This window comes from Pseudorasbora parva, chromosome 13 (genome assembly GCF_024679245.1).
Source record: "Pseudorasbora parva isolate DD20220531a chromosome 13, ASM2467924v1, whole genome shotgun sequence".
Lineage (NCBI taxonomy): Eukaryota > Metazoa > Chordata > Actinopteri > Cypriniformes > Gobionidae > Pseudorasbora > Pseudorasbora parva.
In genome coordinates, this window is record NC_090184.1 from 46,826,423 (window position 1) to 46,841,574 (window position 15,152).

General features: G+C 43.8%; 1 protein-coding gene across 3 annotated transcripts in view; it reads left to right on the forward strand.

Moving 5' to 3' along the window:
- sema6a (sema domain, transmembrane domain (TM), and cytoplasmic domain, (semaphorin) 6A) overlaps positions 1-15,152 on the forward strand; it is an 89,296-nt gene that overhangs the window by 60,868 nt on the left and 13,276 nt on the right. Inside the window, exons 13-19 of one of the 3 annotated variants that reach the window (XM_067414612.1) lie at positions 19-192; positions 5,387-5,527; positions 6,157-6,234; positions 8,696-8,754; positions 10,060-10,080; positions 10,281-10,334; positions 12,785-12,898. In XM_067414612.1, the coding sequence (XP_067270713.1) occupies positions 19-192; positions 5,387-5,527; positions 6,157-6,234; positions 8,696-8,754; positions 10,060-10,080; positions 10,281-10,334; positions 12,785-12,898 (641 nt within the window). The remainder of the gene's footprint in view (positions 1-18; positions 193-5,386; positions 5,528-6,156; positions 6,235-8,695; positions 8,755-10,059; positions 10,081-10,280; positions 10,335-12,784; positions 12,899-15,152) is intronic. The other 2 variants (XM_067414613.1, XM_067414614.1) reach the window with 2 other exon arrangements.

Consider the following 15,152-nt stretch of genomic DNA (forward strand, 5'->3'; position numbering starts at 1 on the left):
TGTGTGTGTGTGTGTCAGGTACCGTCTGACTCGTATCGCCGTGGACAACGCCGCCGGCCCTCATCGCAACCACACCGTGGTTTTCCTGGGATCCGAGCGAGGAATCGTTTTGAAGTTCCTGGCCAAAATGCGGAGCGGCTTCCTGAACGACAGCCTGTTTCTGGAGGAGCTGAACGTCTACAACCCAGAGAAGTGTGTGTCGCATTAGGAAGAGAAGTGTGTGTTGCATTAGGAAGAGAAGTGTGTGTCGCATTAGGAAGAGAAGTGTGTGTCGCATTAGGAAGAGAAGTGTGTGTCGCATCAGGAAGAGAAGTGTGTGTCGCATTAGGAAGAGAAGTGTGTGTCGCATTAGGAAGAGAAGTGTGTGTCGCATTAGGAAGAGAAGTGTGTGTCGCATCAGGAAGAGAAGTGTGTGTCGCATTAGGAAGAGAAGTGTGTGTCGCATTAGGAAGAGAAGTGTGTGTCGCATGAGGAAGAGAAGTGTGTGTCGCATTAGGAAGAGAAGTGTGTGTTGCATCAGGAAGAGAAGTGTGTGTCGCATCAGGAAGAGAAGTGTGTGTTGCATTAGGAAGAGAAGTGTGTGTCGCATCAGGAAGAGAAGTGTGTGTCGCATTAGGAAGAGAAGTGTGTGTTACATTAGGAAGAGAAGTGTGTGTCGCATCAGGAAGAGAAGTGTGTGTTGCATCAGGAAGAGAAGTGTGTGTTGCATTAGGAAGAGAAGTGTGTGTCGCATTAGGAAGAGAAGTGTGTGTTACATTAGGAAGAGAAGTGTGTGTTGCATTAGGAAGAGAAGTGTGTGTCGCATCAGGAAGAGAAGTGTGTGTTGCATTAGGAAGAGAAGTGTGTGTCGCATCAGGAAGAGAAGTGTGTGTCGCATCAGGAAGAGAAGTGTGTGTCGCATTAGGAAGAGAAGTGTGTGTTGCATTAGGAAGAGAAGTGTGTGTCGCATGAGGAAGAGAAGTGTGTGTCGCATTAGGAAGAGAAGTGTGTGTCGCATTAGGAAGAGAAGTGTGTGTCGCATTAGGAAGAGAAGTGTGTGTCGCATGAGGAAGAGAAGTGTGTGTCGCATTAGGAAGAGAAGTGTGTGTCGCATTAGGAAGAGAAGAGTGTGTCGCATGAGGAAGAGAAGTGTGTGTCGCATTAGGAAGAGAAGTGTGTGTCGCATTAGGAAGAGAAGTGTGTGTTGCATTAGGAAGAGAAGTGTGTGTCGCATTAGGAAGAGAAGTGTGTGTCGCATTAGGAAGAGAAGTGTGTGTCGCATTAGGAAGAGAAGTGTGTGTCGCATTAGGAAGAGAAGTGTGTGTTGCATTAGGAAGAGAAGTGTGTGTCGCATTAGGAAGAGAAGTGTGTGTCGCATTAGGAAGAGAAGTGTGTGTTGCTGCATTAGGAAGAGAAGTGTGTGTTGCTGCATTAGGAAGAGAAGTGTGTGTCGCATTAGGAAGAGAAGTGTGTGTCGCATTAGGAAGAGAAGTGTGTGTCGCATTAGGAAGAGAAGTGTGTGTCGCATTAGGAAGAGAAGTGTGTGTCGCATTAGGAAGAGAAGTGTGTGTCGCATTAGGAAGAGAAGTGTGTGTCGCATTAGGAAGAGAAGTGTGTGTTGCATTAGGAAGAGAAGTGTGTGTTGCATTAGGAAGAGAAGTGTGTGTTGCATTAGGAAGAGAAGTGTGTGTTGCTGCATTAGGAAGAGAAGTGTGTGTCGCATTAGGAAGAGAAGTGTGTGTTGCATTAGGAAGAGAAGTGTGTGTCGCATTAGGAAGAGAAGTGTGTGTTGCATTAGGAAGAGAAGTGTGTGTTGCATCAGGAAGAGAAGTGTGTGTTGCATTAGGAAGAGAAGTGTGTGTTGCATTAGGAAGAGAAGTGTGTGTTGCATGAGGAAGAGAAGTGTGTGTTGCATCAGGAAGAGAAGTGTGTGTTGCATCAGGAAGAGAAGTGTGTGTTGCATTAGGAAGAGAAGTGTGTGTTGCATCAGGAAGAGAAGTGTGTGTTGCATCAGGAAGAGAAGTGTGTGTTGCATTAGGAAGAGAAGTGTGTGTTGCATTAGGAAGAGAAGTGTGTGTTGCATTAGGAAGAGAAGTGTGTGTTGCATTAGGAAGAGAAGTGTGTGTTGCATTAGGAAGAGAAGTGTGTGTTGCATTAGGAAGAGAAGTGTGTGTTGCATTAGGAAGAGAAGTGTGTGTTGCATTAGGAAGAGAAGTGTGTGTTGCATCAGGAAGAGAAGTGTGTGTTGCATCAGGAAGAGAAGTGTGTGTTGCATTAGGAAGAGAAGTGTGTGTTGCATTAGGAAGAGAAGTGTGTGTTGCATTAGGAAGAGAAGTGTGTGTTGCATTAGGAAGAGAAGTGTGTGTTGCATTAGGAAGAGAAGTGTGTGTTGCATTAGGAAGAGAAGTGTGTGTTGCATTAGGAAGAGAAGTGTGTGTTGCATTAGGAAGAGAAGTGTGTGTTGCATTAGGAAGAGAAGTGTGTGTTGCATCAGGAAGAGAAGTGTGTGTTGCATCAGGAAGAGAAGTGTGTGTTGCATTAGGAAGAGAAGTGTGTGTTGCATTAGGAAGAGAAGTGTGTGTTGCATTAGGAAGAGAAGTGTGTGTTGCATTAGGAAGAGAAGTGTGTGTTGCATTAGGAAGAGCCGCGCTCTGTCATTAACACCAGTTTATCAGGTTACAGCGGTTGGTAAATTAAAGAGTGTTGCTGGTTTGGACGGCGAGGCCTGAGGAGCGATCTCTGAATGATTAAAGAGTGTAATGTGGAAACTGGAAGCAACGGTGCGGGCGAGCCGAGGGCTTTCACCGTGAGTCATCGACTCGTTCATTAAAGCGGCACCGGAGGTCACGTTACGGCGATTATACACTGTGCCCAAATCAGTGTAGCGCATTAATGTACAAACCAGAGTCCAAAGAGTTGGGACACTGTACAAATTGTGAATAAAAAAGGAATGCAATAATTTAGAAATCTCTTAAACTTATATTTTATTCACATTAGAATATTGAGATCATATCAAGTGTTGAAAGTGAGACATTCTGAAACGTCATGCCAAATATCGGCTCATTTTGGATTTCATGAGAGCTACACATTACAAAAAAGTTGACACAGCAATAAGAGCCGGAAAAGTTAAATGTCCACATAAGGAACAGCTGGAGGACCGGTCTGCAGCTTATCAGGCCAACTGGCAACATGATTGGGTCTAAAGAGCCGCTCAGAGTGGCAGTGTCTCTCAGAAGATGGGCAGAGGATCACCAATTCCCCCAATGCTGCGGCGGACAATAGTGGAGCGATATCAGAAAGGAGATTCTCAGAGAAACACTGACAAGAGTTTGAAGTTATCATCATCTACAGCGCATAATATCATCCAGAGATTCAGAGAATCTGGAACAATCTCTGTGTGTAAGGGTCAAGGGTCAAAACCAAACTGGATGGCGGTGATCTTCAGCCCTTAGACGGCACTGCATCACACACAGGAATGCTCCTGTAATGGACATCACAACATGGGCTCAGGAATACTTCCAGAAAACATTGGTGAACACAATCCACCGCGCCATTCGCCGTCGCCGGCTAAAACTCTACAGGTCAAAGAAGAAGCCATATCTAAACATGATCCAGAAGCGCAGGCGTCTCCTCTGGGCCAAGGCTCATTTAAAATGGACTGTGGCAAAGTGGAAAACTGTTCTGGGGTCAGACGAATCAACATTTGAAGATCTTTTTGGAAAACTGGGACGCCATCCGGACTAAAGACGACAAGGACAACCCAAGCTGTTCTCAGCGCTCAGTTCAGAAGCTGATCTCTGATGGTCTGGGGTTCATGAGTGTGTGTAGCATGGGCAGCTTACACATCTGGAAAGGCCATCAATGCTGAAAGGTCTATCCAAGTTCTAGAGCAACATCTGCTCCATCCAGACGGCGTCTCTTTCAGGGAAGACCTCGCCTTCTCCAACATGACAATGGCAGAGCACACACTGCATCAGTTACAGCATCATGGCTGCGCAGAAGAAGGATCCGGCACTGAAATGGCCAGCCTGCAGTCCAGATCTTTCACCATTAGAAAACATTTGGCGCATCATAAAGAGGAAGATGCGATAAAGAAGACCTGAGACAGTTGAGCAGCTAGAAGCCTGTATTAGACAAGAATGGGACAACATTCCTATTCCTAAACTTGAGCAGCTCGTCTCCTCAGTCCCAGACGTTTGCAGACTGATATAAAAAGACAGTGTCCCAACATTTTTTGGAATCGTGTTTGAACCTTTACTAATAACAACAACTCTCGTTCGTTGGCATCACTGAAGTCCGCTTGTGCAGACCGTCGGCTCAGAGCCTCACTGTGATCAATAGAAGCAATGATGCAAATTCATCAAGAATGAAAAGTGTTCCGCTTCCTTCTGCTCTCGTTTGATCGAGTTCGCTTTTCTCTGCTGTTACGGTGAGAGACTTCAGGTGAATAGGGAATTTATTTAATTAGAGGAAATCACTGTGAAACTTCTCCAGTTTATTACTGACATAAACGTAAGGGACAAAAATATTACACATTTTTTGTAAATTAATGTTTTAATATGCAAACCAAAGCGTTGTATACTTAAATAGACACTCATTTGCATACATTCCCTTAAACAAAATCTGGAAATTGGAAAGGACCGGCTATTAAAATCCTGGGTTCAATGCTTGGCTTTTCCAGACGGGATTCTGGGTCTCTTATTCTGTGCTTTAGAATATTCTGACAATAGTCTTAAATACATTTTCATCATGTTTTTTTTAGAGTAAAAAGTCCTATAACTCAGGATAGGAATGCTATATCAACTAATCCCTCAGGAAACGCCTTCAGAAGACAGACTGGAGCAGTTGGTGCTCCTGAAGGGGATTTATCTGACTCGGAGTGTGAGAAAAGGCGGCTTTTAAAGTTTTATAATGTATAATTTCAGGCATGGCTACTGAAAACCCCCAACCTACAACTCAAATATATATCCAGTTTATTAACATCAGTTGAGTATAATATTTAAAACATGATAAATGCGTAAATTCTTAATAGCAATCGCCTTAAGCGGAAGAGAACTATCTTAGCATAACGACGAGGAGGAACGTATCGGGATTTCACATCGACCAATCGGATCGGTGTTCAGCTGTAGATTCCCCTATAAATTGTGGTTTTGGTCTATACGGCTAATTTTGACCTTCATGACGACTGTGAGGGGGTGAATTATTTTAGAACTCATTCGTTTACGTTATATAAAGCCTTAAAGTTCTGCATAATTAAGGGCGTGGTTACTTTGAGTGACAGGTGGATTGCCGTTTGTCTGCTGTCTGTTAGTCACCTAAGCTCCGCCCACATCCCGCCTCTTTGCCCATTTTCTCCGGTGTTTTGCGTGTGATTTGCGTGTGATTGTCGTGTGTTTGGCGTGTTCAGGTGCAGCATTGACGGTGTGGAGGATAAGCGTATCGTGAGCATGCAGATCGACCGCCTGAGCCACTCTCTGTTCGTGGCCTTCAGCTCCTGTGTGGTCAAAGTCCCGCTCTCACGCTGCCGGAGGCATGGAGACTGCAAGAAGTACGGCCATCTCTCTGCACACACACACACACACACACACACACACACACACACACACACACTCACACTCACACTCACACTCACACTCACACTCACACTCACACTCACACTCACACTCACACACACACTCACACACACACTCACACACTCACACTCACTCACACAGCTAAACATGCTCTTCTTATTTAGTATTTTTGTCTTGTTTCCAGTCCAAATATCTAAACACTCTTAAATCAAGATGCATTTACTAGATCAGTAAAACGACATGTTTTATGGAGAATAAAAATATCCATAATAAAATGAGTTTCTCTGCCAATGGGGTGAGAGAAATAATCTTAATTAAAACAGAAAACCAGATTAAAAACTCCAAAACAAACACTTTTGCTTGTCTAGTAAATATTTCTTAATGTAAGATTTTTTTTTATATTTGGACGTAAACGAGACACAAATACTGAGAAGAGCATTTATTGCCGTGTATTTTTCTCACCCCATTGGCGGATAATTTTCCCCAGAAAACAAGAAAATATCTCCTGTCGTTTCACTGATCTAGTAAATGCGTCTTGATTTAAGAATATTTAGATGTTTGGACTGGTTTTGCAGCTCACCCCTCGTGTGTGTGTCTCTCTCAGGTCCTGTATCGCCTCCAGAGACCCGTACTGCGGCTGGGGGTCAGAGGGCGTCTGCACAGAACTCACATCTGACACCAAGTAAGCGTTTCGTTCTCAGCGCCGTAATTATAGATCAGGCCAGCCAATGATGATGTCAGATTACCCAGCATGCCTCACTCGCTCCTCTGCGGCCTCATGTGGCTTCTCATCTGGAAAAGAGCAAATAATGCTCTTCGTACTCAGTCAGTCTGTCTCGTTTCCAGTCTAAATATCTCACAATTTTTGTTGAAAATAACTCAAAATGAAGAGAGTTTTTGCTTAAAATAAGATCAATAATCTGCCAATGGGGTGAGAAAAATAATCTTAATTCAAACAGAAAACAAGATTATTTTTCTCACCCCATTGGCAGATTATTTATCTTATTTTAAGCAAAAACTCTCTTCATTTTGAGCTATTTTCCCCAAAGCAAGACAATTACTTTCGCTTGTCTAGTAAATACTTCTTGTTTTAAGAGTGTTTAGATGTCTGGACTGGAAACCAGACAGAAATACTGAGTAAGAGGAGTGTGTTTTGCGGTGTGAGCCCAGAAGGCTCCGTAATTCATCGGTTTATTTGGATATGTGTGTGTGATTTGGATGTTTCTGCGGGGTCGTGACCTCTCACCTCTGCTGTTCTCCGTCTCGTCAGTGGAGCAGATGGAGGTCATGTCAGCTCGATGTGCAGTTCTGCTAAAGTGACTTATGAAGGATTATGGGATGCGATCTGTGTCCGCAACGCAAAGGATTTCGCTTCAGAAAAAGCTCTTCATTAAATGGGTTCTGAGAGGAGCGTCTCGACTCCGGAGGGATAATGTCGGAGATCCGAATATTAATAATCATTATTTTATATCGGACAATTCTGCACGCTCTCACACACACATTAGGACACACACACATGAAGACACACACACACACACACGAGGACACACAGACACATGAGGACACACACACACACACACACATGAGGACACACACACACACGAGGACACACACACACATGAGGACACACACACACATGAGGACACACACACACACGAGGACACACACACACACATGAGGACACACACACACATGAGGACACACACACACACACATGAGGACACACACACACACACACACACACACATGAGGACACACACACACATGAGGACACACACACACACACATGAGGACACACACACACATGAGGACACACACACACACATGAGGACACACACACACACATGAGGACACACACACACATTAGGACACACACACACACATGAGGACACACACACACGAGGACACACACACACACACGAGGACACACACACACATGAGGACACACACACACACGAGGACACACACACACACGAGGACACACACACACACATGAGGACACACACACACACACATGAGGACACACAAGGACACACAGACACATGAGGACACACACACACATGAGGACACACACACACACGAGGACACACACACGAGGACACACACACACACGAGGACACACACACACACAAGGACACACACACACAAGGACACACACACACGAGGACACACACACACATGAAGACACACACACACACGAGGACACGGACACACACACACACGAGGACACACACACACATGAGGACACACACACAGACACACAAAAACACACACACACGAGAACAGACACACACATGAAGACACACACACATGAGGACAAACACACACGAAGACACACACATGAGAAAACACACACAAGAACACACAGACACACAAAAACACACACATACGAGAACACACACACACATGAGGACACACACACATGAGGACACACACACACAAGAACACACCCACGAGAACACACACACACGAGGACACACACACACATGAGGACACACACACATGAGGACACACACACACAAGAACACACCCACAAGAACACACACACACGAGGACACACACACACACGAAGACACACACACATGAGAAAACACACACAAGAGCACACAGACACACACCAGAACACACACACACACACACACACACACACACACGAGAACACACAGACGAGAACACACACACACACACACCAGAACACACACACACACACACACACACACACACACACACACGAGAACACACAGACGAGAACACACGAGGACACACACACACACACACACACACACACACACACACACACAGGATTGAGTGAGAAATCCTCGATCTAAGCTCACGTTATGTGTGTTTGGTTATGCGTGTCCTGGAATAATAGCGAGCCGTTCTTCATTATCGGTGAAACTTTATTAATGTTATCTATTATTAATTATTAATATTGTCCCGTTTGAGATCTTGTTCACATGATATTGTGTGAATGGCACTGATTCACATTTCTGATTATTTGAAAATGTACTTGAGATTGAAGTCAGTGAGTGTGAAATGGAGGTGTTGAAGTCAATCGTCTCACTGTGTGTGTGTGTGTGTGTGTGTGTGTGTGTGTGTGTGTGTGTGTGTGTGTGTGTGTGTGTGTGTGTGTGTGTGTGCAGATGGTCGTTCGAGCAGGACGTGGAACAGGGCAACACAGATGGACTGGGCGAATGCCAAAGTAAGCAGAACCCGTTTACTGAGGGCTGGACACACGAGCTCAATCTCACACACACACACACACACACACACACACACACACTTCAGAACTCTTAGAAAGGCCCATTCACAGCCATAACTATATTATCGTCCATACCAGCGGATGACCATTATAACCAGGGCTTGACATTAACTCTGCGGTGTGTGATCACACACACTGGACACTTTTGCGGCTTGAACTTTATTTATATTATATACTGTACATTTTTCAGTTGTAATCTTTAAAAGAAGGACATCTGAAATGATAAACTAAGAGTTGTCAAAAACAGATTTTCCTAAACATATCGATACAGAAGTTCACTATAGGGCCGCACTGAACTCAGAACACTAGATTATTCTTCTCACCCCACTGGCAGATTACTGATCTAAACTCTTCATTTTGAGTAAGAAAGCAGTTTTCGCCGTTTGTTTTCTCCGGGTGAATATTGTTGCTGTATATATTATGGCTTTAATGTCAGCGTGGGATTTTATTTATTGCTCATCATTTTACTCGTTCCCTCAAAGTGTGCACACACGGCCGTCTCTGAGTCTTTTTCACTGCTTACTGCGCTTAAACACTCTAAATAATGTCAAGTGCTCACAAGACTGAGAAACCGCGTGTGTGTGTATCAGTGTAATGGATCCGTGCGTCCGCTCTTAAAGTGACAGCAGCCTAATATTCCTCCTGACAAACGGGATCGGTTCTAACGATGACTAAAATGATAACTATATTAATGCGTAATGGTTTAGGTGTGGTGACTATAATGATAACTATATTAATGCGTAAAGGTTTAGGTGTGGTGACTATAATGATAACTATATTAATGCGTAAAGGTTTAGGTGTGGTGACTATAATGATAACTATATTAATGCGTAAAGGTTTAGGTTTGGTGACTATAATGATAACTATATTAATGCGTAAAGGTTTAGGTTTGGTGACTATAATGATAACTATATTAATGCGTAAAGGTTTAGGTGTGGTGACTATAATGATAACTATATTAATGCGTAAAGGTTTAGTCCTCTGTGGCTTTAACGGCTGGAGCTCTTTAAAGCAGGACGGCTCTGATCATTCATCCTCTCTGCCGTTATTGCTGTGGATGGGTCTGAAGGCATGACATCACTTCCTGAGATCTTTCTGAAAGTCTTAATCTTGTTGCAGTAGTTTTGAATGTGTCATTATATGAATTCAGTAATAAATGCTATGCGAGTGTGTGTGTGTGTGTGTGTGAGAGAGAGAGAGAGAATCCCATTTCAACCAATTAACACATTTTCCATTTATCTCCAGATTCATTTGTGGCGCTCAATGGTGAGTAGAAACGCTTCCTCTCTCTCTCTCTCTCTCTCTCTCTCTCTCTCTCTCTCTCTCTCTCTCTCTCTCTCTCTCTCTCTCTCTCTCTCTCTCTCTCTCTCTCTCTCTCTCTCTCTCTCTCTCTCTCTCTCTCTCTCTCTCTCTCTCTCTCTCTCTCTCTCACACACACTCATTTCTTTGACTGCGTTCTCTCGTAGACCATCAGCACAGGCGTCAGGGTCTGAGTGATATTACCCAGAATGCTGCACGTGGTCAGTTTCTTCTGTTCTTCCGTGTGTGTGTGTGTGTGTGTGTGTGTGTGTGTGTGTCGTAGTTCCCACTCTGACCTTTCCTTCCCTAATTGGATCTCTGTGGTTCATAGAGCAAAGGATTGTGGGTTAGAGACGGCGAATGCAAATGATGGACTGTTTACAGGGAACAAACACTCGGCTTCTCCCAAGACCCAGCAGAAATTATTCATGAAATACAATCAGGCTAAACACACACACACACACACTCTTGATTGACAGCAGTCCCCCGACAGCGAGAGCGCGTCTGATTGGCTGAAGCCGTGTTTGTGACCTACATATCAGGCTGTTTATTAGAGATGTTCTCCTGAGCTTCATTAGCGTCCAGCTCGGCTTCATTTCTTCCCTGTGTGAGTGTGTTTGATGTTTCCTTCAGTGTGTGTGTGTGTGTGTGTGTGTGTGTGTGTGTGTGTGTGTGTGTGTGTGTGTGTGTGTGTGTGTGTGTGTGTTGGTTTTCTGGAGGATCTTCCTCTCGTAAGTGTGTCACCATCCTCTGGCTGTGGAAAATGAATTATAAAATAGAGCTGTCACAGTAATCTCACAGCCCTTGGTGCTTTCTTAAATAAATCATGTTAATGAGCGCGGGTGTGTGTGTGTGTGTGTGTGTGTGTGTGTGTGTGTGTGTGTGTGTGTGTGTGTGTGTGTGTGTGTGTGTGTGTGTGTGTGTGTGTGTGTGTGTGAGCAGAGAGCTGGTCTGTGGATTAACACACCAGAGCTGCTAACCCTTTCTCCCAAAAGTTGTGCCGTGGCCGTGTTTCCCCCTGTGTGTCATCCCCTCTTCTTTTTATATCAGTCTGCAAACGTCTGGGACTGAGGAGACGAGCTGCTAAAGTTTAGGAATAGGAATGTTGTCCCATTCTTGTCTAATACAGGCTTCTAGCTGCTCAACTGTCTTAGGTCTTCTTTATCGCATCTTCCTCTTTATGATGCGCCAAATGTTTTCTAATGGTGAAAGATCTGGACTGCAGGCTGGCCATTTCAGTGCCGGATCCTTCTTCTGCGCAGCCATGATGTTGTAATTGATGCAGTGTGTGGTCTGGCATTGTCATGTTGGAGAATGCAAGGTCTTCCCTGAAAGAGACGCCGTCTGGATGGAGCAGATGTTGCTCTAGAACTTGGATAGACCTTTCAGCATTGATGGCCTTTCCAGATGTGTAAGCTGCCCATGCCACACACACTCATGAACCCCAGACCATCAGAGATCAGCTTCTGGACTGAGCGCTGAGAACAGCTTGGGTTGGCCTTGTCCTCTTTAGTCCAGATGGCGTCCCAGTTTTCCAAAAAGATCTTCAAATGTTGATTCGTCTGACCCCAGAACAGTTTTCCACTTTGCCACAGTCCATTTTAAACGAGCCTTGGCCCAGAGGAGACGCCTGCGCTTCTGGATCATGTTTAGATATGGCTTCTTCTTTGACCTGTAGAGTTTTAGCCGGCGATGGCGAATGGCGCGGTGGATTGTGTTCACCAATGTTTTCTGGAAGTATTCCTGAGCCCATGTTGTGATGTCCATTACAGGAGCATTCCTGTATGTGCTGCAGTGCCGTCTAAGGGCTGAAGATCACGGCCATCCAGTTTGGTTTTGACCCTTGACCCTTACACACAGAGATTGTTCCAGATTCTCTGAATCTCTGGATGATATTATGCGCTGTAGATGATGATAACTTTAAACTCTTGTCAGTGTTTCTCTGAGAAACTCCTTTCTGATATCGCTCCACTATTGTCCGCCGCAGCATTGGGGGAATTGGTGATCCTCTGCCCATCTTCTGAGAGACACTGCCACTCTGAGCGGCTCTTTAGACCCAATCATGTTGCCAGTTGGCCTGATAAGCTGCAGACCGGTCCTCCAGCTGTTCCTCATGTGGACATTTAACTTTTCCGGCTCTTATTGCTGTGTCAACTTTTTTGTAATGAGTAGCTCTCATGAAATCCAAAATGAGCCGATATTTGGCATGACGTTTCAGAATGTCTCACTTTCAACATTTGATATGATCTCTATATTCTAATGTGAATAAAATATAAGTTTAAGAGATTTCTAAATTATTGCATTCCTTTTTTATTCACAATTGGTAAAATGTCCCAACTCTTTGTAATCAGGTTTGTATTAAACATTTATTATTATAATAGTACAAATCCCCAGATCTGGTTCTGTAGACTGACGTCATTACTGGTTCCTTTTCAGGTCAGATCGACGTATGCGAGTTTGCATGAATGATGTGAATGAAGTTCACGTGTGTGTAAGTGTGTGTGAGTGTGTGTGTTAACATGTGCTATGCTCATAGGCCTCCTCACCACAGATAATGATCTTATTACACAGATACTGATTGATTAGAGCGTGAATGATGTTATAGTGTGTGTGTGTGTGTGTGTGTGTGTGTGTGTGTGAGAGAGAGAGTTAACATGTGCTGTGCTCATAGGCCTCCTCACCACTGCTCCCCCTGCTCTGGGTCGGGGTCGTAGGGTCAAACCCAAGGATCCGCAGGCCAGCGAATCGAGCCCCGATGAGGCGTCTGAGATCCAGCAGAACGCCGGTAAGCCTTGGAACGATCGAGCTGTGGAGGAGATGAAGAGATGCTTACAGCGACCGCTTCATCATCATCTTACTGCATCACACACACACACACACGCTCACACCGCTTCTTCAACATCGTCATCCTCCGCCACACACACACACACACACACTCACCGCTTCTTCATCATCATCTTACTGCATCACACACACACACACACACACTCATACTCACACACACTCACACCGCTTCTTCAACATCATCATCCTCCGCCACACACACACACTCACACCGCTTCTTCATCATCATCTTGCTGCGTCTCACACACACACTCACACACACAACCTGCATCACTGCAAAAAATGCTCTTCTTACTCAGTATTTTTGTCTTGTTTCCAGTCCAAATATCTAAATATTCTTAAATCAAGATGCATTTACTAGATCAGTAAAATGACATAAGATATTTTTTCTTGTTTTCTGGGGAAAATGACCCGCCAATAGGATGAGAAAAATAATCTTGTTTCGTTTTGGGGACCCTTACTTCATTTGGATATTTTTCCCAAGAAAACAAGAAAAAAACACTAAATAAGAAGAGCATTTTTTGCTGTGCAGACGAGACATCAGTGTGTGTTCAAACGACTATTATTCGACACAGATGATCAATAACGAAGATCTCTGTCTGTGTTCAGAGAGAAGCGGTCGCTGGAAGCAGCTCCACACACACACACACACACACACACACACACACACATCTGCTTTACTCACGCAGCTCTCTGTGATTATGGGTTGCTCGTTCAGTTTTTTCTCAGCTGTGATCATATTGAGTTTGTTTTATGACGCATGGCTTCTGTATTCGCTTTTCTCTGATTTTTGTGGCAAACGCTCTTCCTCTCACAGCCAGATTTCTGCTTAACACGCTCATGAATATTCATGCAGGCTCCTCAGGCTCCTCCCCCTCATCCCATGTGACGGGTGTGTGTGAAAGACCACCGGCGCGCATTCACCCCCAATCAAAACACATGCAAAGAAAAAGAGTTTGAGTCAAGAAAATGAAGCCTTTTGATTGCACATTCTCAGAGCTATCATGCATATATGAGTTATTGATTACTTACAGTATCGGTTACAGTGATTATACTCCGGTTGTTGAGTATTTACAGTATCGGTTACAGTGATTATACACCGGTTGTTGAGTATTTACAGTATCGGTTACAGTGATTATACTCCGGTTGTTGAGTATTTACAGTATCGGTTACAGTGATTATACACCGGTTGTTGAGTATTTACAGTATCGGTTACAGTGATTATACTCCGGTTGTTGAGTATTTACAGTATCGGTTACAGTGATTATACACCGTTTGTTGAGTATTTACAGTATCGGTTACAGTGATTATACTCCAGTTGTTGAGTATTTACAGTATCGGTTACAGTGATTATACACCGGTTGTTGAGTATTTACAGTATCGGTTACAGTGATTATACTCCGGTTGTTGAGTATTTACAGTATCGGTTACAGTGATTATACACTGTACTCTACATACTCTACATACTACATACTCCGATTACTTACAGTATCGGTTACAGTGATTATACTCCGGTTGTTGAGTATTTACAGTATCGGTTACAGTGATTATACTCCGGTTGTTGAGTATTTACAGTATCGGTTACAGTGATTATACTCCGGTTGTTGAGTATTTACAGTATCGGTTACAGTGATTATACACCGGTTGTTGAGTATTTACAGTATCGGTTACAGTGATTATACTCCGGTTGTTGAGTATTTACAGTATCGGTTACAGTGATTATACTCCGGTTGTTGAGTATTTACAGTATCGGTTACAGTGATTATACACCGGTTGTTGAGTATTTACAGTATCGGTTACAGTGATTATACTCCGGTTGTTGAGTATTTACAGTATCGGTTACAGTGATTATACACCGTTTGTTGAGTATTTACAGTATCGGTTACAGTGATTATACTCCAGTTGTTGAGTATTTACAGTATCGGTTACAGTGATTATACACCGGTTGTTGAGTATTTACAGTATCGGTTACAGTGATTATACTCCGGTTGTTGAGTATTTACAGTATCGGTTACAGTGATTATACTCCGGTTGTTGAGTATTTACAGTATCGGTTACAGTGATTATACACCGGTTGTTGAGTATTTACAGTATCGGTTACAGTGATTATACTCCGGTTGTTGAGTATTTACAGTATCGGTTACAGTGATTATACACCGTTTGTTGAGTATTTACAGTATCGGTTACAGTGATTA